Here is a 26354-nt window from a genome sequence, read left to right as displayed (position 1 = left end):
CTGTCGACCGTGACGCGCAGTCGCTCCATTCTCGAGTTGATATAAATAATTAAAAACAACAGAAGAGAACGGGGGAGGGCAAGGGGCATTAAATAAAAAGTAAAAGAAGTCATCGAGAGGTAAAAGCAGGGCGGAGATCGTGGAAGAAGACGTTAAAGGCTTTTTCTACATGTTCTGACTCTCCCTCCATAAACATACTTGCATGCGCGCATTACACAAACGTTTCGTTTAAAATTAAAGGAAGAAGGAGAACTCGAGCTTCGGCAATTCAAGACCAGTGAAAACTTAATAATCGCCTGTGGGTCATCGTATTACTCTCATTCGAACGATTTCGCTCATTTCTTACAATTTCTTCGCTTATCCTCGCTTTCATCTCAAACCACGAAGTTCAATTCATTTTCAAATTTAATAAGAATGCGTTTTTAATCGAATAACGTTACGTCATATGACAAACGTCATTAGTAATTTGCCGATTTCATTCGTCGATTTGTTAAATTTGAATTTCGCGGGCAAATGAAGCGCAAATTGAAAAATTCATAAAGAGCGACGAAATCGCGAAAATTGAAACAATCGGTGAGACGTAAATGCTCCTTAGAATGAACCGCGTATCCTTGAACCGCCAAAGATGCAAAAAGAAAAACGAACAGAGGAAAAGAAAATTCACGAGCAGGAAGATCGTTTCGGGGAAAAGTTTGTAAAAAAAATACAAGAGATGATCGATCTTACGATAAATGACTCGGATGAAAAAGAAAAGGGAACGGAAATAACATCTTTTCCTGCCTGTTTCGTTCGTTTGTTCCTTCTACGATCGAGTTACGAAGAACCTTCTGATCGATATTTTAAATGCTGCTGGACACAACGCTCGCCATTGTCAAACACTTCCTTCGAGAACTTCTAGTACAGACATGTTACAAGTTTAATAATCACCACCATCTTTAAAAGTGAAAATTGGTAATTAAACAAATATAATATGGAATAAAATTATATATATAATCACGATCATGGAAAATTACCTCTATTATGTAGGTCCAAAGGATGACAATTTTCTTTCGCGTCTGAAGGTTAGAAAAAAGAAAAAAGTAATAAATAATTATGTAATCAAGTAGTGGAAACAAAAAGAGTTGAATTAACTCCACGAAAGGTAAAATTTCATAGTTTGAATATTCTAAATTTTAAACATTATTTAATTTCTATATATTGATTCATTTATGAACTAAATGCAGTTGAAATTAAGCTACTTTCTCAAGCAGTAAAAGTATTTTGTTCTCAACTGAACAAAAAATATATATGATGGAAATAAAATTTAAGATCTGTTTATTTGTTTTAAACCTTCATGTGTTACTATATTGAAAAAAAGTAAATATTAGTAAAAAAAATTAACAAAATATTTTATTATTGTAATATATTATAAATATAATTTATGATTGCGTATAAAAGGTATGCTGTTATCACTCGAACATGACACTTGTGAGTATATAATCTATTTTCACCTACTTTATAACATTTGTATGTCATATTTATCTTACAGTATGATATTTATTGTTTCGAGTCTTATTAAATTTTTATAAGGTACTACATAGTAAACAACAAAAAGCGCGCTGATGTTTGTATCACATTCGTATGTTAACATTTTGAATGTAATTTTTTGTTATAAAACATTTCTAATAAAACGTTTATATGAAATTTAACACAGATAAAATGCAATCTTTCTGACAAATAAAGAAATTCATGGCTGTTTTTAAGATTTTGCAGAAGGTATTACATTATCATCACAACACATATTTGTTTCACAGTCTTTTCCAGTAACTTTAAAGAAATTTAATAAAGAGAGAGGAGAATTTCTCGGCATTTTAGATACTTTTTGTGGTTCTGTCGATCGTGATCTAGTATTTCTCCTAGCAAGCACTGTACAAGAAACAGGGCTAGCCGACTTTTCTGATAATGTTTTTCTGACTTTTCCATATTTTTCTCTTCGTATTCTTGTTAACCAATCGACATTTTCTTTGTACTTTTCTGGAGATAACTGAAGTAAATGCGGCGCTGTGCCATCAATTACAAAATTTGGAAGATTCAACGTAGGTGAAAAATGAATTTCGTTATTCCTGTTTTCTCTACTAGATGAACTTGTACTGGGTTCATCAGATTCGTAGCCTCTGTTCAGTGACGAACTATTATCATTACATGGACTAAACAATCTTCGTGCACCACGATTTTCTAAATGAATACGTTTTGCAACGCGAGCAGATGTGAGGTTTTCTTGTATAGGAGATAAAACTGACTTAAATTTTCCATCAGACCAGGATCCACTCATCATTTGAAAATAATTTCTTTTCATTGAAGTAGTAACATTACACTGATTTCGACTATCTTCTACTTGATTGTAAGCATCTGATGAACTTGGTCCAGGTGTAGCATCTAATGAAAGAAAGAAAATAACATTGATAACAATATAGTAGTTATGATAGTTTAAATATTTTATGATTACATACTAGGCGTGGTATCAGATCCTGGTGTATGTTCTTGAGATATAACCCAACGTCGCGTAATAGTTGGTGTAGTTTCAAGTTTTAGATTTTCCAATGGATTTTTATTAAAGATAGCTTCTGCACGACCACGTATTTCTATTTCTTCATTATCTAGTTTATGTTCATGGCCAACTCTCCAAATTCGATGGCACGAATCATCAGAACATGTTACTATCTATTTAATTTTCAAAGGGGTATTAATGTTACATATAATAAATTTTAATATTAAAAATCAACAATGATATCGTTGTTAATACTTTTGTTTCTCGAACACTAGACCAGGCAATGCAAGTAACTTCTTCTGTATGTCCTAAGAGTTGTACAATTGGAGCTCCTGGTTTGTTTGTGTGCCAAATATATGCAAGTTCATCACTGGAACCACTAGCAAGATAACGTCCATCAGGACTTAAACAACTTTTAACATAATAAGTACGATTTTGATGTCCATAAAATTCTGCAACTAATATATGCAAAAGAAATAATAATATTAGTATTATTTTAAAATTTCATATCAATAATGTTTCTTATTATTATTCTTACTTGGTTTAGGATTGTAAGATGATATATTATATGCATATATAATATTATCCATACAACTTGCATATAGTGTAATTGTTGCAGGACATATTAACAATGACGAAAATCCATTCCTTGTACTATGTCCAGTATAATTCATTGTATGTTTAGCTAAAGGATCCTTTTTGTGAACAGTATAGTTTTTACGCAAATCCCAGACTTTTATTAAACTATGTCAATAATATAATTATTACTTTATTTGTTCATTAATTAGTAATTCATACAAGTGTATATTTAACTTACTAAACTTACCCATCTCCAGCAGAACATGAAATTAAAGTGAAATCATCTTGAAATACCAAACCAGTAATACTTTGTGCTCTGGATGATTGAGTGATTACCCTACGCTGTCGTACATTACTTATATTTCCAACATTATGTGCATTAATAATACAATTATCTGGTTTAGGTCGTTCATAATGATTAGCTCTAATATCCCATATCATGATAGAGCCATCTCTAGCTCCAGTTGCAAATACAGCTAAAACATTTTTTTTAATTAATATTTTGTTTTGTGCAATATGTATGTCAAAGCATATTAAGTATTAAAGAGATACCTTGATCCTGATAACGAAACACTGCAGTCTTAACACTTCTAATATGAGCATGGAAACAATCAATTTGTCTTATTTCAGAACCAGATACATCCCAAAGTCTAGCAGTATGATCTCCAGATGCTGTAACTAGTTTTAATTCTCCTGGCATCCAAGCAACATCAAATATTGCATTACGATGTGCCTGAAAGATATCAATTAAGTATATTTTTCTTATAGACTCTTAATAATATACTTTATGGTAACTTGATTTTATATGTAAAAGATTAAAGACTCAATACAATATAATAAGCATACCTGTGTTCCTTCCAAAGGTTGATTTGACATACTTTTGATATCTGTATCTTGTAATGCAATCTTTCCATCTTCATTAGCTAAAGCAATTATTTGTTCGTATCCTTTTGTAGTACAAAATCGGCATGCAAAAACTGGTGGTTCTGGATTAAAATCCAGTGCATCTGTATTTGGTGTTATACCTTTATACACATCATCTTTATAACATTTCAAACGATACAAAGCAACATCATAATCGTGTATTGATGCTGAAAAAATGTTTGTTTCTTTAAAATTCACGTTTTATCTTAAAAAATGAATATCATGCACAATCATTAGATTAAATACAACATTATGTTGGGTCACGTATAACCTATCATTTTTATATTCGCAATATATTTCAAAATCTTTTATTATATACGATCATAAAATGCAAATTACCAGATCCTTTTTCTCGTTCTACAATAGAATGCACTAAATTCATTCTGAAACTGCATGAAATTAATATTTATTACACAAAATAGTGTAAATACTTAAATTGTAAGCGGGAAAATCTGTCAGTTTTCCCGCACTTCTATATCAAGATAGTCTAATAGGGACATTCAATTATGGTTGAGCAATGGTAGGTTCACAAGTAAAATTTTTTGAGAATAAGACTGAAATAAAGATCAAAGTCCATGTCATGTTCAACATTTACTGGTACCAGAGAGGAAATGGTAGTACATAAGTAACCAGTAAAAAGGAATAGTAATATATATAAAAAGAAGCGAAATTTTTAAAAACTGCTAAATTTAAAGTAATTTTGAATATGCATTCTCTCGCAAAAAATAGTTTTTTAATGAAGAGAGGATTTCCTAAATATGGTATGTTAAATTACTTTGTGCTATGAATCATTGTAGAACAATAAAAACAATGCAAGTACATGATTCGCAAGTAATGATTCTTAATTATTTAGGTACAAAGTACAAAATTGGAAACTTTAAAATAAAAATGATTTAATAACTTTTTATGAGCACTGATGCTATTTATACAGTGTAATGATTTTTTACTAATATATAGTCAGTCAATAAATTTATTTAAGATTCCTAATTTTATAACACACTTATTATATTTATAGCATAATAAAATAGATACAATTATTTCCAAGTGCAAAATATACTTATTAAATATGTTATGAATGTGTAATTTATTTGTACTTTAGGTTCTGCAGTAAATTATTTAAAAACAAATAAGTTTTATGCAACTAAAAGCAATCATGCTGCTAAAAACATTGTATATATTGATGGTGTAAGAACACCATTTTTGCAATCTGGAACAAGTTATAAAAACTTGATGGCATATGATCTTGCCAGACAATCATTAGTGTAAGTTAACCTAAACACTAATTTTTATGCTAATTCAATTATAATAATATATCATATTTTATTACAAGGGCCTTACAAAACAAAATTAAATTTCCTAAAGAAATTGTTGAATACATTGTTTATGGTACAGTAATGCAAGAAATAAGAACTTCAAATATTGCGAGAGAAGCAGCTTTAGCAGCAGGATACAGTGATCGTACTCCTGCACACACTGTAACAATGGCATGCATCAGTAGTAATCAAGCTCTTACAACTGGTATGGGTTTGATTGCATGTGGTGTGTATGAAGTGATCGTTGCAGGTGGAGTGGAATTCATGTCAGATATACCAATTAGACATAGTAGACGTATGAGATCATTGATGTTACAAGCTAATAAGGCAAAATCAATTGGGCAAAAGTTACAACTTCTTACTAGTATTAGACCATCATATTTTGTACCAGATGTATATTACCTTTTATAACAAAATTATACTTTAATTATATCTACTTATATATTATATTTAACTGTACTTATATAATCGTAGTTACCTGCAGTAGCTGAATTTTCTAGTAATGAAACTATGGGACATAGTGGTGATAGATTAGCAGCTGCATTTGGAATTTCAAGGAAAGAACAGGATGAATATGCTTTGCGTTCACATACTTTGGCTGCTAAAGCACAACAACAAGGACACCTCACAGATGTAGTTCCCTATAAAGGTAATATTAAAATAAACGAAATAAATAAAATATGTTAATTGATCTGGGTATCTTTTCTAGTTCCAAATGTAAGTGAGGTAGTAAATAAAGACAATGGTATTCGCGTTTCAACACCTGAACAATTAGAAAAATTAAAACCAGCATTTGTTAAACCATATGGAGGAGTTACTGCTGCTAATGCATCTTTTTTAACTGATGGAGCATCAGCAGCTTTGATAATGACAGAAGAAAAAGCTCTTCAACTTGGTCTTACTCCAAAAGCATATTTAAGAAATTTCACTTATGTTTCCCAGGATCCTATTGATCAATTGCTCTTAGGACCAACCTATGTTATACCACAAGTAATACTTTATTGTCGTTAAATGTGCATTTTTAGAATTTTAACACATAATGTTTCAAATAAATTGTAGATACTCCAGAAAGCAAAATTAAATGTTAAAGACGTTGGAGTGTGGGAAATACATGAAGCTTTTGCGGGACAAATTTTAGCTAATTTAAAAGCATTAGATTCTGATTGGTTTGCACAAAATTACTTAGGAAGATCTTCAAAAGTAGGAGTACCAGATCTTAATCAATGGAACGCATGGGGTGGATCTTTATCAATTGGTCATCCATTTGCAGCAACTGGAGTTCGGTTAGCTACACATACCGCGAACCGACTTATCAAAGAAGATCAACAATTTGGAATAATTGCAGCTTGTGCAGCTGGAGGACAGGTAAAAGACATATAAAAAATAATTCACAATTATTATTATCTTATATTTATATTAAATAGATTTATTTTAATAACTATATGAATTATAGGGTGTTGGTATGATTATGGAAAGGTACCCTGGTGCTAAGGTTTGAGATGCAAAAAGGGGAAAACGAACGAATATAAATATTCCAAAAGAAATGTGGATATTACTTTAAAGAAAAGAGATTGTGTACAATTATAGTGTATGATAAAATATATATATTCTTTATAAGATAAATATATTAAAAAAAAATTTTGTATGTGATTTTTATGAAAAAAATTGTGTATTATTTGACATTTTTTGCGTACAATTTTTTGTTAATATATCTAATTTAATGCAACATGAAAAAGAGAAGGAAGTGATTGTTCTGTTAAATATTGTCTAACTGCATGATCTAAAATAGTTTTTATATCTTGACATCCATATAATACACGAGCTTTTAAAGACTCAAATTGAGACAAATGCAACCTTTGGCCTGCTCCTTGCGCTACTACTATCAAACCATCTTTTGATTTACTATCACTATTTGGTAATGCAACAACAGACAAAGTAACACCAGGAGCACATTCTTCTAGATAATTTGCATCTAGTACTCCTCTCCCTAATGTATTATCTTCATCTTCCGAAGATGGATTATTAATTAATGTTACAGTGCAACCTATAGCATAATTCTACAAAAAAGAAAACAATAATAAATTTAATGGTAAAGGTACTTTTTCCAATGAAAGTTACAGGACATTTGTTTCATTTTATATATTACCTTGATAGGAATTCCAGCATCAATTAAAGCAAGTGTAGCTGCATTTACAGATGTACAATATTCACTTCCATCAACTTGTAATGCTTCTACATAAATATCTATCTGTGAGCGAGGATATATTTCTAAATGTATTATGGCTTCCATTGCATGTTTTAATTGAAGAGATCTTTCTTGCGACTTTCTATCTCCTCTTGGTTTGCGTTTACGTTCTCCAGAAGATAAACTAAATACCGCCATGCTATATTGACAATTCACTATGCCTTTAGTTGTATTTCTTCCTGTAGAACCTCTTGGCTAAATAAACATAACATTAATCGTATATGGTTCAATGTATTAATATAAAAATTATAACGTACGATAAGTTGTTAACCTGATGAGGCCCATATACTGTAACCAAAATTTTAGTGTTACCCTGTTCGATATAAGCACTTCCATCGGCTTGACCAAAAACACCCATTTTTACACGAATCTGCCTTAATTCTAATGCTCGCCTACCATCTGGACGTAGCCCACTTTGATCTTCAATATTTTCTGCTTCGATCATTTTTCTCAAGAATTTTAAAACCAATGTAACCTATAAGCCTATAAGATAAAACTAGATCGTGGATTTGGACCGGTCTTAAGTGAGTCCCTTGAGTGATTTGACCTAATCGATCTCAACTTTAGCTGAAAGTACAAACTATTGAAGATTTCCTTATAAATTTATAAGAAAGTATTGCATTGATATACTTTTTTTCATAAATTAATTTATTTCAAATGTTTAAATCTAATTTAACTATTTCATTTATTTGAATTTGAAATATCAATACTTTCATAGGATTTATTTAACTAGTAATGTTTATAAACATATAGTGTTTCATAAACATTTAATAACGTTCCGTTATAAAACATTAAATAAAATATGAAGATAGTGAAATGCACATAAAATAAGATATTTTTAACAAATAACAACTACATAATTACTTGTATCATTTTATTTCATCTTTATTTTTAAAAAACAGTTAATACATTTCAATTTGTTTTTTTTTTTGCCAGTTTTTTGTACTAGTTCTATTCTAAAATTCCTAATTTTTCTAATACATCATGTTTATCGTTAAAATAATTTTTATACCACATTATATGATTATACTTTTCTTCAATTGTCATATATGGGTTCTTTGAAAGTCCAACACATACCAATTCCATAAAATGTCGTATTGGACCCTTAGGAGGACACCATGGTATCAACTCACGTTCTAAGAATACATGCTTTGAGAAATGCACATTTTGCTCCTTTTCCATCCCTATATATCATATAAAGAATCATATTTATAAGTTATATATAAAATAACACAGTCTAATTTTTCTACTCATACCTTGTTCATTATCTATAGGAAATTTCCATAGTTTTCCTTCTTTAGACCATTGAATCATTTCTTGAAATGCATTTGTAGGGTATTTAGATGTTAAAAATTGCAATTGCTCCCTTTCCCAAGTGTCCCACATTTTAAGTTTAGGAACATCAGTATTTTCCGGAAAATCGTCGAAGATTCTTTCATAATCTATATTATCCCTATAAAAAATTTTTTAATGGGTTAAGCCATAAATTTTTAGATTTATTTAATAAAATATGCAACCTCTCATTATCATCAATGATACTGGATCCCTTTTGCTGGCTCATTAGTTTTGCAATTACAGATGATTTTCTCAGAGTTTTATATTTTGGTATTTCAATCATTGATGGTTCCTTTTGTCTTTCATATTTTCTTTCAAACTTATCACTAGCATCCCTTACTTCCTTTTGCTGACTTTGTAGCTTATGAATGACAGACGGTTCCATTCGTCTTTCATATTCCTTTTGAAACTTATCATCAATATCCTTTCTCATACTTGACTGGCTTTTAAGCATTTCAATTATTGATGGTTCCTTTTGTCTTTCATATTTTCTTTCAAACTTATCACTAACATCCCTTACTTCCTTTTGCTGACTTTTTAGGTTATGAATTATAGATGGTTCCATTCGTCTTTCATATTTCATTTCAAACTTATCATCAATATCCTTTCTCATACTTGACTGGCTTTTAAGCATTTCAATTATTGATGGTTCCTTTTGTCTTTCATATTTTCTTTCAAACTTATCACTAACATCCCTTACTTCCTTTTGCTGACTTTGAAGCTTATGAATGATAGATGGTTCCATTCGTCTTTCATATTTCATTTCAAACTTATCATCAATATCCTTTCTCATACTTGACTGGCTTTTAAGCATTTCAATTATTGATGGTTCCTTTTGTCTTTCATATTTTCTTTCAAACTTATCATTAACATCCTTTACTTCCTTTTGCCGACTTTGAAGCTTACGAATTGTAGATAATTTTTGTGGTTCTTTAGATTCATTATTAATAGTCCTTGTCTTATCTTTAGCTTCATCTTCTTTACTACAAATAACATCAATATTTATATAATTTATTAGGATCATTTATTAGAATAAAAATATAATTTAAGCAAAAAAGTTATACTTAAACCTTTTACTGGATGTATTAACTATAGTCTGAATTTTACTGATATTATCTAACAAAACTGAAAGAATTTTTCCTTTATCTTGGTCTGATGTTGTAGTTAAAATTTGGGCTGCTTTGGTTAACTCATGCTCTATGATGAGAAATTTCTTGTCTTATTATGCATCTATCTTAAAATAAATTATAATTTCTTACCTATTTGTCTTCTTTTTCGTGCTGTTTTTGCACTTTGTAAGTAGTCTATACCTCTTAATTTCTTCAGAGAAAAGGAACATGAAATAAAAATTATAAGCATAGACACACATATTAAAAGAAATAAGTTTTATATTAAAGGTAGCGAAATATTTACATCTCTAATTTCATTAGAAATTTCAGCATCCGAATCAGAATCAGAAGAAGAAGAATCAGATGATGATGATGACAAATTAGTTCTTATTACATTAAACGTAATATTTAACCTTTGAAATGGCAATATAATTTGAGTTTTAGTACTCCTAGAAGTTAATAATTATGGGATTATGTAATATTATTTATTTGAATTATCATGTAGTTCATATAGAACTGATAGATAGGTTAATAAGGTTATTAAAATTATATAAATGAATACTTACTTCGAAAGAAAGAACGTAGCTAACATTTCGTTACGTTATTATATACATATATTGCTTACATATATACACTATTTTATTCTATTTTGCTATAAGAATTAATTTGCTATTAAATCTATAGCACAAATTAGTCAAATTCTAAATTACCATGTTACGGATTGATCCTAAATAAAGTCATTCCTGATTTTGCGAATAATATGTTTGTTAACAGTAAACTTAACATATATATTTTCTAATAAAATATAACTTTTTGATAAATTGTTTCTAAAATTTCATTTTAAAAAAATGTCAACATTACTCACTTAATATGAGCGTATAAATACATATATATGTACATGGTTACATATAGATATGTACAGTTTATAGAAACATGTTTACTACTTTTAAGTCTAATTTTCAACTTTTCCAACTCAGAAATTTTGTTTAATAAGTTGACACATATCTTACGTGTATTTTTGTATATTTTTGTAGATATTCCGTTTGAAATAAATAATGTAAATAAAATATGTAATGTTTTCAATTTGGTTTTGACTTACCTTAAATGAAAGAAAAATATATGTATTTTTTACATATTGAAATTACGTCTTATATTTCTTGATATAAAATGTATTTGATTTTTATGAAAAAAATGGTTTATTTACAAATTCGTAATTTATGAAGCTAGTTTATTGCATACACATAACAATATAATGTATCTTTTATTTTTCCTTTGAAATTGTGAGACAAAATATGTTATTAAGGTTTATGAAGTTCTATATCTCGTAATGAGATACAATAACTGGAAACTAGGAATTTAAGATACAATTATAATTTATAAATTTACATTTACAAAGCTTATAGTATAATTTTAATATTAAAATAAACTTACAAAATAATGCTATATCAAATATTAAATGGGTCGTAATAAAACCCAACACCGCCAATCTTGTAACAAAACTTAAAATGTAAAATAAATTGAAATTTCAAAATAATGGAAAAATTTAAAATTTATGCATTATTGTACAGCAAACGAATTATACTCTGACAAGAAGTTTACAAATTATCATTCCTCTTGTCAGTCACAAAATTTAAAAAAATGATTGTTTGGCAAAGCAACTAAAGTAATAATATTACATACGTGCCATTAAAAAACTTAAGTGAGCTGCATGCGTAATTACAAGGCGCGTTCTTTATCATATTAGTTTCTAGTAATTAATTAACTTATGCTTAATACCTAACTTGTTACTGTGATTGGGAAAATAAGTCAATTTAATGAAAGGTACAGCAATAAATTACGTAAGTGAATAAATATATATCAAAATATATGGTCAATATGAAACAGGTCCATTTATACTGCAATAGATAAAATTTCCTTCGTTGGACACATATAACTTTGGCTCTTTTTGCATGCCAGGGTAATAAAAAATATCAAATGTGTAAATGTGATATCAATCAAGACGAAGATAAATGGAGCATTATGTTTGGATCTTCTAAAGCTGATAATGGTAATTCACTTTTCTCTTCTTCAATGCGGGCATCTGAGACTTTTAGGAACTTAATCACCTTTTCAGTAGCAGCAATTCCACAGCTGCTTACTTCATTCTAGAATAAGTTATTCATATATCCAAATTTTCTGATAATTTTTATAGATGTGTATAAATAAAACAATTAAAAATAATTACCGATGCCGTTAAATTCATGAAATTGAAGAATTTCTGAAGTACAGACACCATAGTAGTAAAATTATTATCTGGAAGTCTACTGCGTACCAACAATTCATAATCCTAAAAGTATATGTATTACATTATTTTCTTCTATAGTATTAGCATTGTAATTTTAAACTTAAAAATTTATTACCTTATTATCCATTATTAAGTAACCAAGTAAAAGCACTACATATGCTCCTATTAAAGTATGTTCCATATGACGTCCCGCTTTTTGTAATACTACAAAAAGAATTTCTAAAATTATATTTTACAAAATTTATAATATCTTAAACAAAAATTATACAAACATTTTGTGACAGTTTCTTCAATGAATTCCTCTTGAGATTTAGTTGTTGTCGATACAGTTTCTGTTTGTTCAGAATCTTTTTTACCATCTAAAATAGCATCGGTTTTTTGTTCTTCGGCACGTGCTAATTCTTCTTGTTTATAAAATAGATCGATTAAACATTCTACTCCACTTTCCTCTGCTGTTTTTTTACAGAAGTAAATACAATATATCAGATCCACATCTTCATGAAAACAATATAATTTGTAAAATACCCACCGTCAAAAATATTTTCTATTGATGGGGGAGCTTTAGATTCGATAAGCAGCTGTTTATTATCATCACATTGTTCTACTAAATTTATTAATAAAATCAAAGCTAACATCATCATATCAAAACGTTTCTCTTCAGGAAGTGACTCGGGGACACGCAATAAAAGATACAAACTGCAATCTAAAACACCTGGTTGCAGGCCTAGTGATTTACTCCCAAAAGCTGAAATAATTATAAAACATTGTATTATACATTGGTAAAAGTAAATTATTAATATTTTTTGGAAGATAAAATATAATAAAGTCCTACATTGTCTATTAAATCGATGTGTAAGGTTAATAAGAACCTTAATAATAGCAAACAAGCATTCTCTAATAACAGCACCAGTGGAAGTTTTATCACTTGGGTCTATAGTAGGATAAATAGGAATTTCTTGTCCACAAAGATGATATAAATTTGCTAAAGTGCTGACTAAAATTCCATTCTCATATTTCAATAAATATACTTGATTTTCCTCATTCATATGAGTAACCTAAAAGAATTTCAATTAAAAAGGATAAATAAATGTATTGTAAACCGTATTATAAATTTTAAGTATGTATATCATTATATAAAACATAGATCTCACATTTTCTAATACACGTAAACATCTATCAACTTTACGCAATTTGTCTAATAATGGATCTGTCCAACCAGATTTTGTAATATTTTGGGTATTAATATGGCGATGACAATCTCTGATAGTCTTTACAATATGCTCTAAACCTCCCAATTCTCTAAGTTCTTCTTTAAACCATTCACCAGCACGTTTGGATGTAAGACTAAGGAGTGTTTCCATAGCAAGTTGACCAACCTAGAATTAATTTATGATATATTTGTTCATTTACTTTTTATATTTCTTTCCTGGTAATTATGAATAGAAATAATACTTACTGTTATATTATCAAGATTTAAATGTTTTGCATGTCCTTGAGCTTGAATATCAGCACATAACTGACGTACTTTTTCTTTATTTTTTAGAAGTTCTGCCCGACTAAGGCCACAATCATCAAGTGCATCTTTGTGACTGGCATCAGATTCTAACAAACTTAACATTAATTCTAAACAATCACGATCTAAATCCATAGCTAAACGATCTTGACTTAATACAAACATTACTGTTGCTGTACATAAAGCAAGACTCTACAAAACACATAGAGTTTCATTTAAATTTTCACATATATTATTAGACCTGATAAAATTTACATATATTACATTCTATGAAAATAAAACGTTACCTGATCTTTTGTTGCATCATGAAGAGCTTTGAAGAATTTAGCAACAGTGCCATGAGCACGTACATGCATACGAAATGCAGGTGCCATACATTTGCTTGCCAATCTTATAGCTGAAAGGCAGCGAGTAGCATTTGGATTGTTTTCTCTTAAAGTGTCTAATATATATTCAACATCATCATTAAACTCTTGAAATTCTCCACTTTCTTGAATTTGATGAGCTTTTTTCACATTTTTTACTACAGTATAGAACTAAAAAGACAAGTATTGTTCAATATCAAATTTGTAATAAATTAATATATTACAATGCATAAAGTATACAATGTACATACTCCCTTTACTTTCTTGCCACAGCGAACACTAGTTATAGCATCAGATTCATCTTCAAAATCTGCATCAGCTTCAGGGTACTTTACAACTCTTGTTAATTGTGAAGGATCGAATTCTTCTTCATAAGCTACAGGATCTGTACCACTATGAGATCCTGAAGCAGTAGTAGGTGTACTATTTCCAACATTAGAAGTATCTGTGGTACTAGATTCTTTATCACTATCACACCACTTGTGTTTGTACAAAGCTCTTCTTTTATTTCCATTTGTAGTACCTGTTGAGCGACTTTTAAAAATACTACCTTTCTTAGTAGCAGGCTTCTGAATAGTTGTACATGGAGTATTTAATGGTTGTAATTCTGTGACTGTACTAGTTACATGTAATGCTATATCATTTTCTGCATTACCACTCACACCTTCACTGTCATCACTCCCAGAAAACCAATCTTGATCAACTAAGGTTTTTGCTGTAGCTGTGTCATTATCAATAATACGGTTAGTTTGTTCTGTCTCTACTTCAGGATCAGGTTCTGGAGCTGGATCTGGTTCAACTTCTGGTTCTGTTTCTGTTCCTGAACCTAATGCTGGTTCTGTAGCTGGACCTGATTCTGGTACTGGGTCTGATTCTGATTTTAATTCATGTTGTAAAGTAGGTCCAGAAACTACTTCATTTGTTGGAATATCTATAGAACAGTGTTGGACTTCATCTGGAACAACTTCTGTATTTTCCTCAGTCTCTGAAGTATTCATCATCATTGGTCTTGTTTGCATAGGGTCAGAATCACTTGACAATATATCAATTAATTCTTGAGTTGTAGTTGGCAGTGGTTGATCACGCCCAATTAATGGTTCAATTGCTGGCTTACAAGAGTACGTAGAACCACAGTCAGTCTTAACAATATCATAATGAGATATTAATGTATTGTTGGAATCAGTTACAGATTTCCTAAGGGTTAAAGAAAGACCAGAACTATGTGAATTGGATGTTACTGGTGCTGTAGAGACAATAGAAGATGTTGTTGTTAAATCTAACTGCAGATTTTTTGCTCGACTACGGGTAGTTCTGCGCATTTCTGAATTTTCTAGAGGTATTGATACAGTCGAGATAATGGGTTCTTGAGAACGAACTGCTTTATGATCAGATTTAACATTCACATCCACATTAAAGTTTTTACGTTCCATATCTACTTTTGTGGGACTGATGAGGGGTGTAGAAATTCTATATGTTTCAGGTTCTGGCTGTTGAGTGTTCTGCACATTCCCATAGACTAGTCGTGCTGTACCTTTGCATATTCTCAATACAATAGGAGGTTTCCCTTCTTCTCTAATAGGAGGATCATTATTGATTCCTTCTAAAGTATCTGTCACTTTTTTAGCTGGAGCATTTGATACTTTTGTTAAGGATTGTTTTGGTTGTAGTTGTGATGGTGGTGGTGGTGGTGGTGGTGGTTGTGGAGAGATTTTTTGAGCACGGGCTCTACCATAATGTGAATCAGGTACTTGTCTATATATTGCCATATCCTGGCGAGATTCTTCTATTGAAGGTGGAACATTTCTACTTTTAAAAAATTTCTTAGGTTTAACAACTGGTGGTGCAACATCTGATTTATTGTCAGGATCAGTTTCAAAGGAAAATGGATCTTTCCCAGAATTTACACGAGCATTCTGATTTCCATAATCAAGCTTTACTCTTTTTGCACCAAAGGTATTGTGAATATCATCTCTCCTTCCTATAAATGAAATAATATTCACATAATTTCCTACAAAATTTATTCTTATTTGTTAAATCATTAATCATATAAATATTGCAACTGATAAATGCACAATGTATAGGTAGATTTATCTTCTGAATAAAATTATATATATAAAAGCAAAGTATGTGAAGTATATAGAATAAAACAAAATCTTACATTAAGTAATTTTTTAACATTCTATGTTGTTAGACACTAAATGTATGTTTAACATTTATTAATTAGATATAAATAAATATGTGTGACAAAGGATATAATTTATATTGACAAAGAAAGTACATACCATTGATATTTGTACTCCTTATAGATGTAAAAGATGTTATACCCCATTTCCCAACAGTGCCAGCTGATTTAGCAGCGGAAGGTCGATTGCTATTTTCCCTAAAAAGCTTATCAAATTGAATACTCCCAGGTGTCACACTACTGACCTTACGGCTGTAAGATTTTGTGTAACTACGGGACGTCATACTGTATTCTTCAGTATTTCAAAAGTGTTCCACATCTCAAAAGACACAAATAATATTTCTCTTCATTTTTTTAATTTAAGCATGTAGGAAATAAGCATTGATTGTTTGCACACTTGCGGAGAAGTGTTATGAGGAAAAAAACCTCAATTCATCGGAATCGTTGTTCGCGTTGATAATTAAAAACTTGAAATAAAAAATCAAGAAGCAATATCTTCGGAACATATGAAAGAAACAAACGCCATGTTTCATTTGCTATTTACCCCGATGCACAAATATATGAAACTGTAACTTCAAATTCGATTTATGTTCGGAAACATTGTTCTTATCTTAGTTATTCTTGATCCTATATTTTTACACTTAGCTTTAATTATTATAATTTTTATATGTCAGCATAAGTCCAACTAGAAATATTAGTCATAACATGATCTTGAGCCATCTGTCGATGTTTTTCGTTTCAAGATTTAGATACATACCATACACAAAAAAAAAAACGAGTAATACAATATACAAGATTGTAATACTTGTCGTCCTATCCAGTAGGTAGAGCTAAAATGCTATCTTCTACCTTTTATCTACCTTACCGGTAGAAAATCCTCCAATCAAAATTTATTTTATGTAATAAATGATGAATTGTGCTTTATGTGAATTTCAAACTCAAGAATCTTTAACTTTTAAGGATTCTTAGAAACAAATCAAATTATATATATATATTGTATATACGCATGGACATGCATATATGCAGATATGTATTTTGTAGATATGATTTCAATATTTTTCGATCTCACATTTATTTTATTTTGAAATATTTTACTGTATCTTAAGAAAGTATTTATGAATGGAATTAGTATTTTATACAACAATAACTGTTAAAAAAGTAATCAATAATTCTTAATTATGAAATATTATAGTTATCTATTTTTTAACACCGAAACCAAAGTTATTTAATTTTATATATTTTTCAATAAATTAAATATTGCATGGGGACATTTTTTAGGAACGAAAACACTATTACGATACAATTATACAACAGCCAATAAAAACCGTATTGAGGAAACTTACTACATAGAAGTGATAATCTGTCAAATAATGCTTGCAACTGTCAAGTTTTACACATATCTATACATATTTGATAATGTTTGTTGCTTTAAAAATTACATACATATAATTCTGCAAATATATGTACTGTTTTTATGTGTACCAAATGAAATTGAACAGTTTTTGTACCTAAATTGAAAGAATATATACGAAATTTTACTTTCTCTTTTTTAATTTTTAAAAGACATCAAACCAGAAAGTAATCTATGAATTTAGGCGTGTTTAATAGAGTTAATCTTAAGGTAATGGCGTAATACTTTTTTTTGTATTATTATAATATTTATTACAATAATTTTTCCATTATTATAATATTCTAATTATTATATCTATGTAGGATACCCAAGGAGGAATGTATTCCGAATGGGCTTCTCTAAGTGTTTTGATTCAACAAGGCTCAGAAGAAAGTCAAAGTGTCCTAGAAAAGTTTTCTCCTGGAGCAGGAAAAGAAGTTGCTTTATCTATTGTACGTCAGTTGGCTGCAAATCTTGGCATTACACAAGCAGCTGAGCCTAGTCCATTATGCACAGATAAGGAAGTACAATGGTGTATGGAAGTAATATGTTTTGGACTATCCTTACCTTTGGCTGAGCATGATACTGTTAGAGATTGTGTTAATGTATATTGTGAGTGGTTGTCTGCACTATATTCTACACCGAAGATATGTGTACCTAGACCAATCATAGATGATCCTAATTTCTATGCCAGAAAAATAATCAGCCATTTTCATAATTTATTTGTTCCACGAAAAGGAGAAGGTAAAATAAATCACTGTAATAAAATAAATCACCTTTTTCATATTTTCCTTTTGTTTTTTATATGTTTTTATAATACATAATGTGAATTTCTAACTCCAAAAAAGTTTAGTATTAATTAAATATTTAGCATGTTGGATATATTTTTATCTAACAGTTATTATCTTTTCCTTTGTAGTCTGGCCATTTTTATATCAGGATCTAGGTAATTTTGTAACTAAAATAACCACATTACATGAAGGACTAAATATAAAGAAGTTACATTTTAATGATAGTTATAAATACTTAATGATTGTAAAATATTAAATATTATTTACAGGAACAGATACAATTAATAGGCAAGCTGTTTTATGTCATAGAGTACTTAGAACATTGCAACAAATTGCAAGAGGACCTGCCACTTTAGAAAGAGAAACCTGGGAGAGTTTATTATTATTTCTTATTGGTATTAATGATGCACTTTTAGCTCCTCCAGCAACAAGAGAAGATGCTGGAGAGCAGTTATGTGAAAGAGTTCTAGGTGTATTGTTAGAGGTATTATGTTTTTGTAAGAAAAATGTTGTTATTGAATAAGCAGTTAAGCTAATAATTATATAAAAATACTTTTAGGTATGGTTAGTGGCATGTGAACGCAATTTTCCATCACCACCATTATGGCGCACATTAAGAGAGTCATGTCTTCGTTGGCGACACAGATTAGCATTGGTAGAACAATGGAATCGTGTTTGCCTTGCTCTTACAGCAAGGCTCTTGCAAATTATGTATGGTCCAATGTTCCCAGAATTAAAAATAAGTTAGTTATTTCAATTTATAATTTATTATTATATACATAATTATATTGTTCTTCACATAAGTAATTTATATCGTTATTAGACATGTAAATAATATACTTAGGTGAAGAAGATTCTCAACTTGTGCCACCTACAATGTCAGATGAAGCAGTGGCTCAAGCATGGTATAGATTGTTGCGAACTATAGGTGATCCTGTTGATCTATGCAGACCCGCTGTTATTTCACAGACTCAAGCATTTTTACAGTATGCTATTGCAAGTCCAAATGTAATAGATCCGTGTCAACATCCATGTTTACAGAGTTTGCCACAAATATTTTTAAAAGCCATTAAAGGTATAGCTGGACAAGTGGATGCTTTCCTTGGTAAGTACATATCTATATAATTGAATTATGTAAAGTTCTGTAATATCCAAATATAACTGATATCACACTTTTTTGGGGATCATATATATGCAAGTTATAAATTGTATATTCTACAAAAAAATTAAGATGATCTGTTTCAACACTTTTCCTATTTACTTTGAAATACCTATAATAGGATATGGAGTTTCCAACTTGCTTTGTTGGTGATGGTTGCACGCAGTCACAAATGTTTTAGGAGTTTCACAGGCATGTTGCTGGGAAGAATGTTGTGTATCTACCATCACATGTGGATCTGCTAGCACTGGAAGTGGAGGTGTAGGATGGGATAAATCAAGTAATAAGGATATGACACAACCTTCTCCTACACCTCCAACGCAACGCAGACTTGCCAAAAGTTTCAGTGTAACACCTTCTGCAGTGACTAAGGGTATTCAGCACTTATCTTTCGGTGTTTTATATTTATACACATGTCTTCTAAAATTGTATATATTTTTATCAAATATTTCTTTATATTTCTTCTCTCTCTCCTTTCCTATTTTGGAGAAATGTTACATTCTAAAAACAAACTGTTAGAAAAATATATTAAATTATCATTTATATTTTATAATTGTTTCCTATTATAGGAATTCCAAAAGCTTCCTTGATTGGTTTAACAACAAGTCGTGTGTCAAGTACACCACCTATGTTGATATCTAATTCAGGACCATCTTCAGCTTCAAGTACAACATGTAAGATGTAATAAATTATTTTTATTCAATAACAATTTTATTTAGAACATTATAAAATCCTTATATTTATAGCTATGACTTCATTAGTCCAAGACATTAGACCTCCTTTAGCTCCAGGGCGGCCAAAATGTAACAGTATATTACATCTTTTTGGTGAATGGTTATTCGAAGCTGCATTTATAGGTACTGATGGATGGTCACAAAATTTACCACGTAAGCATTATTCGATGCAATGTTCAATTTGATTAAGTAATATAAACATTAATGTTCTCAATAAACAGAACCATCAGGTGCATCAAAACGTCCATCTTCCGTACTTGTTGAGGGTCCTAGTTCTTTGCAAGAAACTGTTAATGATGTTCCACCAGCTCTTTGCATAGATCGTTATGAATCCGGAAGAGCAGAAGCTTTGGGAGCACTATGTCGAATATTTTGTGCTAAAAAGACCGGAGAAGAAATTTTACCTATTTATCTAGCTAGATTTTATCAAGCAATGAATCATGGTCTTAAAGTTGACGAGGTAATAAATTATTCGTTATAATTTTACACATATAACATTTGTAAAAATATATATAATCCGTATTTAAACCTTGTTTACAGTCCCGAGAATGCGGTGAAACGTTAGCAAGTATTCTTTTGAATTCTGCTGATTTATTTCGTCTAGATCTAAATGGTGTACAAGTATTAGTGCCTGCAGTAATATCGGCTTTAGAAACTGTACTTCCAGAAAAAGATTTAAAACTTAAATCTAATGTTGTATCAAAACCGGACTTACGAAGAGCCTCAATACATTTGTTAATATCAACGCTGGCGTTACCTCTACACTTTCAAGTAACTAATATATATAAAATATTTGTTTTATTATAATAATACAATTGTAAATTAAATAATTTCATACAATTTATACAATTTTTATCTTACAGAACCTTACTATCAAGGAACTTCCAACATTTCTAAGTTCGATGGTTACTGACAAAAATCATGTAACGTTTGCACAGTTAAAATCGAGACTTATGAATTTGCTTATAAACGCACTACAAGTTGAAACTGATTCTCAGAATACTCATATGTTGCTAGGTAATATTGCTTCAATATTTAATATACAACAATTTTTTATAATTTATTTTCCTTTTTAGGCGCTCTTCTGTTAAGTGTACAAGACTCTGCAGCAGCAGAAGAAGTTGAGCAAGTCACACAACCTGACGCTCTGGCACATGATTCTGCCGTAAATTTATTATCATCAGGTTTGTTATTTCGTGTATTACTTAAATGGTATTAAGTTGTATCTATACATACTGAAATTCTTAACATTTTTAAAGAATTATTCTAATGTTAAAATTCGAAAGGTAATTCCAAATTACATTATTCCAGTAATAATAACTGGAACTAATATTTCATTATTCGAGATGGCAACTTATTAACATTTATCAGTTGCTTGTAAATTAAAATTGAATTTTGCTTTATATCCAATGCAAGATCATAATGCTTAACATTACTTTCTTGTATTTGCTTTGTACGTGCTTCTGTAAGATGTCATTCATTTTTATTATTATAAGTTATGTTTTGTTATGCATTCATCATTGTACTGTTTCATCATTGCTTAATAGTCACCAGCGATTCTGCCAGTCAAATAAGTATATCCAGTGACCAACGCTCGCTCGGTGACACCTCTGATATTACAACTCTTCAAGAGGAATGTGTTGCATTTGGTAAATACAAGTATTTTTTATATTAGTTTTGTGTTTAATTATCGTGCATATAAGAAATGTTGTGAAATATCATCTATTTTTATTTCGATGTTTTTGTTATACATTGAAGCTTTCTTTGGATAACATTATGCAAAAGCTTGCATTTCAAAAGATTTGTAACATATATTGTACATAGTATTTTGAAAATTAGTTAAATTCGTACGTTTTTTATAATTAAATATATGGATTACTGTTACAGATTCAGCTCATGCTCTTTTTGTAAGAGCTACATATTTAGTTTGTCACAGATTAATATCATCATGGAAGACAGATTTAAATATTTCTCTAGCAGCTCTTGAGATATTATCAGGATTAGCTAGAACACGTATTCGTGAAACAGGTAAATTATAAAATTTATCAAAATATATAATAGTATTTTTTGATTTAGGAAATATGCCAACTCATATAATTTTAAATATTTTATACGCAGCAAGGAAATTAACAGGTTGAATTATATTCTATGATACAGTTTATAGTTTAAAATTTAATTACAAAATACTATATTTTTAATAAACATTGCAGATGCTTTAGAATGTAAACGGGCTGTGAAATGGCTCTGTGACTATATTGCATATCAATGTTGGCGTCCACCACCAGCTCATTCTAAAGATCTTCATTCTTCTATTGTTGCTGCATTTAGTTGTTTAAAAACTTGGCTCACTGCTCATTCACAACTATTACAAGTTATTAATTTATTTATATCTAATTGCAACAGACGTTAGCATTGCAACAAATTTATACTTACAATTAGAATCATTCTTTTAGGATAAGGATTGCTTAACAACAGTTCTGGAAGTAGTCGAACTTGGTGTGTCAGGAACAAAAAGTGTAGGAAAACCTGGTGAACCCATTAAAATGAAAGATGAGAAAGAATTAAAACCAGCATCTATGCGTGTTAGAGACGCTGCTGACGCGCTTCTTACCGTCATTTTAGAACAAGTATATTAGGCAATGTTATGATTGACAAATAATATATTTATGAAAGTATTTTAAGTAAATTTATTTGTTTACAGGTTGGTTATTTCCCTAGTGCATGTGGAGCACAATCATTGTCATCTTTACTAGATGAAGTATCACTTCTCCGACATTGTAATAGTTGGACTGGCGGTCGAGTTCCACGTCAAGCAGCAGTTGAAAGATTTCGATATTTTGTTGCAGAAAATGCTACTATATTAGCATTATTAGAAGAACCACTTGGAAATGATCAAGATCCACAACCTACTGTAACTGTATTAATACGTGGTCCATTTGGAAGACATGCTTGGACGATGCAGCTTCGACATTTACCAAGACATAGATCTAGTATAAGAAGTGTAAATACAAATCCAGGTCGACCACTGCCATTAGCTGAAGCTGCTCCACGAACAGATTACAAACCTAAATTTTTTCCTGATAATGTAGATCGAATTCCACATTGTAAAGTGTATGTTAAATTTCATCAACGTATTTTAATTCAATTAAAAATATTAAAAAATGGGATTTTATTGAAACACCCAAATTTTATTTAGGGATGAATCTATTCCAAGTTTAGAAGCAGTTATGAATGATAATGATGTAATCAGAAATGAACATCAAATTTTGACACAATTGTTAGAACGTCAAATGAATATTGAAACAAAATATTGTGATGGAAATGATAAAGTTTCAGAGGAAAAGACAGAAGAATGTGTACCACCTCACATTTGCCACGAATTTCAAACTGCACGTCTGTTTCTAAGTCATTTTGGTTTTTTAAATATCGAACCTAAAGAAAACAATGAATCTAGAAACAGTGGCCTTACTGCTTTAGATCCAACCATTCCAGGATTTTATTTAGACTTAGAAACTTTAGATAACATTAGTCCAAGAACATGTGATACTGTTTACATTTTTTATGTAAAAGCTGGTCAAAAAACTTCTACAGAAATATTATCTAACGTGGTAATTACATTTTTTATTTTAGAATACTTTATCACTGTATATTTACATCTATGTAAAGTAGTTTTATTTTTATAGTTACATGAATCGAATGTATCATCGAATTTCTTAGAATTCTTAAATTCTCTTGGCTGGCCAGTTTCTGTATCAACACATGCCGGTTGGACTGGACATATTTCTACTTCATGGAGAGTAACACCACAATTGAATGTACCACAACCAGCTCATAGTGATCATGGTGGAGCTCTTTATAATGGCGATACTCATGTACTTTATTGGGCAGATGTTAGCTCAGAAATTGCATTTGTTGTACCCACTCAGTTAAACAATATGGTAAATTCGGACTCACTGGAGGAAACAAGTTATGGTAGTGATATCAGTTCTAATCAAGGTACAACTTAAAACGAATGACAATGTATTAAAGAAAATAATATTATATTTTGTGAACGAATTATACAATAATTAATAATTGCAGTTTGGTTTGAAAGAAGCATTAGTGAAAGTACTTCACCTCGAAATAGTGGGACAGGACAGAATACAATGCAAAACTCGCGAACAATGTCACTTGATTTAGAAAAACAACCACCTAGTTTAACAGGATCTAATTCCTGTACCTCTTCTAATGTGGATTTAGTAAAACCAAGAAAAACAGCTAAACAAGTTTTACCTGTACAAACTGACATTAAAATTATGGTTGTTTGGCTAGAGAGTTTAGAGGATTTTGCTCAATTTCCAATTAGTATTATCACTTAAATAAAGATATTTATTTATTTTAATCAAATAAAGGAAATTTTATAATCCCATTTTATGTGCAGGTGATCTTCTTCCTTGTACTTATAGCGGTCTTGAACAATCAAGAGTCATTCAAGTATCAGATGTACAAGTAATTTTTCTCCAAGCTCTCAGTAGTGGATTAATGAGAGTCAGATTGCAAGGTCCAGTTTCTAGAATTAATTTGGCCACTCCACTAATAGATGGAATGGTTGTATCTAGAAGGGTATTGGGAACACTTGTTAGACAAACAGCATTAAATATGGGACGTAGGAAAAGGCTTGACAATGATAGGTATATAAAATTATAATTATAGTTTGGTCATATTAATATGTACAATATTTATAATATTTTACAGTTACCACCCACCACATGTACGTAGACGTTTGAAGATTCAAGAAATGGTACAAAAATATAAGAAAAATTTAACCGAACCAGAGCTACTAACACTTTTATTTAGTAGTACCCAAACTTATCAAATTTAATAAAATTAATATAAATTAAATTCACATCAAATTACATATATAATAAAGATATATTTCTGAATAATAAATATACATTACCATAGAATGATAAATTTAATTTTCCCATACTTTGTAATTTAGAATATAACTGTTTATTACACATGTATAATATTCAATATTTATATCATATTAAATCATGATCATATAATATTCATTATATAATATTATCATATATAATATAAAATATAACACATTCAAAATTAATATAGGAGGATTTTGGTTATATGAATAAAATTTTAGTAATGCCTGATTAACTGAACTTTAACTGAGCTCCTATTATTTGAACTACCACCGAGCCTCAATCTACTTATATGAACATGGAATTGTTTTAACAATAAGGTTGAAACAGTAGGGACTGTAGGGATACGTGTTATATAATATAAATTGGCAACATTATTATGCATTTAAAAGTACATGTTTCATGGAATCTCTTATATAAGCATGATCTATCGACTGAACGAAAAATCATAGCTGTTGGAGAGAAATAGGTGGACTCTTATTATATGAACAACCTAGTTATATGAACTAATTCGTTCCGTGACAGATTCATATAAACAGGGTTCTATTGTACTTATTTATAATATACAAGATGTTTCTTTTATCTCGAAAAATTAAAGTACCTCGTAAGTGATTGGTTCCAACAAAAAAATTCTTTTTACAATTATTGTTTGATGCGAAGGGCACGTCATGTGTTGCAAATTATATTTTTACAGGTCGGATGATGTGAGGAGACATTAAGGTCAACTTCATTTTTTTAAATGGGACTATATATTTTTTAATACATTAATCGATTTATCTCGGCATTAGCTATAAAAAGGTATTAACCTATTTATATCGAAAAACTACTAGTTTAGCAGATATTTTAACTTTAATTTCTCAAATTTAACGTATGAAAGACAAGGAAAGCGCGAGGCGGTATTTACGTTTTCTTTGTATATTTCATTTGATAATTTAAAGTGAAAATATCTGCTACAGTAAAGAGGAAATGCCAAACTAACATTTTT

General features: G+C 30.0%; 6 protein-coding genes across 14 annotated transcripts; 2 read left to right on the top strand and 4 right to left on the bottom strand.

Annotated features, from left to right (window-relative positions):
- Positions 1 to 1361: 1361 nt before the first annotated feature.
- LOC117231972 (protein lethal(2)denticleless) lies at positions 1362 to 4515 on the bottom strand. Its single transcript, XM_033491013.1, has 8 exons — positions 4370 to 4515; positions 3953 to 4197; positions 3659 to 3839; positions 3354 to 3582; positions 3066 to 3271; positions 2783 to 2985; positions 2490 to 2700; positions 1362 to 2415 (listed from the first exon to the last, which is right to left on the bottom strand). Exons 1-8 carry the CDS (start codon positions 4410 to 4412, stop codon positions 1739 to 1741), a joined length of 1995 nt encoding a protein of 664 aa, XP_033346904.1. The 5' UTR covers positions 4413 to 4515; the 3' UTR covers positions 1362 to 1738.
- A 71-nt stretch (positions 4516 to 4586) lies between these two features.
- LOC117231974 (trifunctional enzyme subunit beta, mitochondrial) lies at positions 4587 to 6905 on the top strand. The gene is made up of 7 exons (XM_033491015.1): positions 4587 to 4791; positions 5130 to 5292; positions 5361 to 5736; positions 5818 to 5992; positions 6053 to 6333; positions 6403 to 6708; positions 6797 to 6905. Exons 1-7 carry the CDS (start codon positions 4737 to 4739, stop codon positions 6839 to 6841), a joined length of 1401 nt encoding a protein of 466 aa, XP_033346906.1. The 5' UTR covers positions 4587 to 4736; the 3' UTR covers positions 6842 to 6905.
- Positions 6731 to 8107, bottom strand: LOC117231975 (exosome complex component RRP41). 2 transcript variants are annotated; one of them, XM_033491016.1, is made up of 3 exons: positions 7860 to 8107; positions 7490 to 7783; positions 6731 to 7400 (listed from the first exon to the last, which is right to left on the bottom strand). In XM_033491016.1, exons 1-3 carry the CDS (start codon positions 8031 to 8033, stop codon positions 7056 to 7058), a joined length of 813 nt encoding a protein of 270 aa, XP_033346907.1. In that variant the 5' UTR covers positions 8034 to 8107; the 3' UTR covers positions 6731 to 7055. The 2 variants fall into 2 exon arrangements, with proteins under 2 accessions (XP_033346907.1, XP_033346908.1); XM_033491017.1 differs by having other exon boundaries at positions 7901 to 8100.
- Positions 8108 to 8455: 348 nt separating this feature from the next.
- LOC117231973 (28S ribosomal protein S31, mitochondrial) lies at positions 8456 to 10918 on the bottom strand. Its single transcript, XM_033491014.1, has 7 exons — positions 10599 to 10918; positions 10337 to 10481; positions 10183 to 10243; positions 9994 to 10120; positions 9106 to 9906; positions 8845 to 9041; positions 8456 to 8772 (listed from the first exon to the last, which is right to left on the bottom strand). The coding sequence occupies exons 1-7, from the start codon at positions 10622 to 10624 to the stop codon at positions 8540 to 8542; spliced, it is 1590 nt and encodes a 529-aa protein (XP_033346905.1). The 5' UTR covers positions 10625 to 10918; the 3' UTR covers positions 8456 to 8539.
- Positions 10919 to 11563: 645 nt separating this feature from the next.
- Positions 11564 to 17166, bottom strand: LOC117231982 (protein wings apart-like). Of its 2 annotated transcripts, none has more exons than XM_033491039.1 (11): positions 16477 to 16660; positions 14446 to 16172; positions 14117 to 14365; positions 13773 to 14021; positions 13468 to 13692; positions 13149 to 13371; positions 12846 to 13061; positions 12589 to 12768; positions 12432 to 12520; positions 12257 to 12358; positions 11564 to 12176 (listed from the first exon to the last, which is right to left on the bottom strand). In XM_033491039.1, the coding sequence occupies exons 1-11, from the start codon at positions 16658 to 16660 to the stop codon at positions 12027 to 12029; spliced, it is 3594 nt and encodes a 1197-aa protein (XP_033346930.1). In that variant the 3' UTR covers positions 11564 to 12026. The 2 variants fall into 2 exon arrangements, with proteins under 2 accessions (XP_033346930.1, XP_033346931.1); XM_033491040.1 differs by having other exon boundaries at positions 11987 to 12176; positions 12589 to 12765; positions 16477 to 17166.
- A 493-nt stretch (positions 17167 to 17659) lies between these two features.
- Positions 17660 to 25463, top strand: LOC117231979 (ral GTPase-activating protein subunit beta). Of its 7 annotated transcripts, none has more exons than XM_033491025.1 (25): positions 17660 to 17794; positions 17937 to 17997; positions 18090 to 18510; positions 18686 to 18712; positions 18827 to 19041; positions 19117 to 19300; positions 19402 to 19662; positions 19898 to 20089; positions 20286 to 20390; positions 20463 to 20603; positions 20672 to 20910; positions 20991 to 21221; positions 21314 to 21467; positions 21527 to 21634; positions 21998 to 22099; positions 22338 to 22478; positions 22569 to 22583; positions 22661 to 22821; positions 22904 to 23077; positions 23152 to 23561; positions 23647 to 24058; positions 24134 to 24446; positions 24531 to 24794; positions 24871 to 25120; positions 25185 to 25463. In XM_033491025.1, the coding sequence occupies exons 2-25, from the start codon at positions 17962 to 17964 to the stop codon at positions 25309 to 25311; spliced, it is 4683 nt and encodes a 1560-aa protein (XP_033346916.1). In that variant the 5' UTR covers positions 17660 to 17794; positions 17937 to 17961; the 3' UTR covers positions 25312 to 25463. The 7 variants fall into 7 exon arrangements, with proteins under 7 accessions (XP_033346916.1, XP_033346919.1, XP_033346920.1 ...); XM_033491029.1 differs by having other exon boundaries at positions 17670 to 17997; positions 18090 to 18218; positions 18283 to 18510; XM_033491024.1 differs by having other exon boundaries at positions 17670 to 17997.
- The last annotated feature ends 891 nt before the right edge of the window (positions 25464 to 26354 follow it).

The sequence above is a fragment of the Bombus vosnesenskii genome, unplaced genomic scaffold, assembly GCF_011952255.1.
Source record: "Bombus vosnesenskii isolate JDL3184/JDL3185 unplaced genomic scaffold, Bvos_JDL3184-5_v1.1 scf7180000013277, whole genome shotgun sequence".
Lineage (NCBI taxonomy): Eukaryota > Metazoa > Arthropoda > Insecta > Hymenoptera > Apidae > Bombus > Bombus vosnesenskii.
This window is presented reverse-complemented; position numbering and strand designations above follow the sequence as displayed.

Bases quoted from the DNA above. Each gene is read 5' to 3' on its own strand.
- LOC117231973 (XM_033491014.1), bottom strand. From the start codon at position 10,624: ATGTTAGCTACGTTCTTTCTTTCGAA. The intron at 10,244-10,336 runs GTAAATATTTCG...TTTTCTCTGAAG, and splicing joins TTTCTAATGAAATTAGAGAT to AAATTAAGAGGTATAGACTA. The intron at 10,121-10,182 runs GTAAGAAATTAT...TTCTCATCATAG, and splicing joins ACGAAAAAGAAGACAAATAG to AGCATGAGTTAACCAAAGCA.
- LOC117231979 (XM_033491025.1), top strand. From the start codon at position 17,962: ATGAATTTAGGCGTGTTTAATAGAGTTAATCTTAAG. The intron at 20,090-20,285 runs GTATTCAGCACT...TTCCTATTATAG, and splicing joins ACCTTCTGCAGTGACTAAGG to GAATTCCAAAAGCTTCCTTG. The intron at 21,635-21,997 runs GTTTGTTATTTC...ATTGCTTAATAG, and splicing joins CGTAAATTTATTATCATCAG to TCACCAGCGATTCTGCCAGT.
- LOC117231982 (XM_033491039.1), bottom strand. From the start codon at position 16,660: ATGACGTCCCGTAGTTACACAAAATCTTACAGCCGTAAGGTCAGTAGT. The intron at 16,173-16,476 runs GTATGTACTTTC...TTTCATTTATAG, and splicing joins AAGGAGTACAAATATCAATG to GAAGGAGAGATGATATTCAC. The intron at 14,366-14,445 runs GTATGTACATTG...TTGTCTTTTTAG, and splicing joins GTGGCAAGAAAGTAAAGGGA to TTCTATACTGTAGTAAAAAA.
- LOC117231972 (XM_033491013.1), bottom strand. From the start codon at position 4,412: ATGAATTTAGTGCATTCTATTGTAGAACGAGAAAAAGGATCTG. The intron at 3,272-3,353 runs GTAAGTTTAGTA...TTATTGACATAG, and splicing joins TCATGTTCTGCTGGAGATGG to TTTAATAAAAGTCTGGGATT. The intron at 2,701-2,782 runs GTATTAACAACG...AAAATTAAATAG, and splicing joins CTAGTGTTCGAGAAACAAAA to ATAGTAACATGTTCTGATGA.
- LOC117231974 (XM_033491015.1), top strand. From the start codon at position 4,737: ATGCATTCTCTCGCAAAAAATAGTTTTTTAATGAAGAGAGGATTTCCT. The intron at 4,792-5,129 runs GTATGTTAAATT...TTTGTACTTTAG, and splicing joins GAGAGGATTTCCTAAATATG to GTTCTGCAGTAAATTATTTA. The intron at 5,993-6,052 runs GTAATATTAAAA...TATCTTTTCTAG, and splicing joins AGATGTAGTTCCCTATAAAG to TTCCAAATGTAAGTGAGGTA.
- LOC117231975 (XM_033491016.1), bottom strand. From the start codon at position 8,033: ATGATCGAAGCAGAAAATATTGAAGATCAAAGTGGGCTACGTCCAGAT. The intron at 7,784-7,859 runs GTTAACAACTTA...ATGTTTATTTAG, and splicing joins CAGTATATGGGCCTCATCAG to CCAAGAGGTTCTACAGGAAG. The intron at 7,401-7,489 runs GTAATATATAAA...TCTTTTTTGTAG, and splicing joins ATGCTGGAATTCCTATCAAG to AATTATGCTATAGGTTGCAC.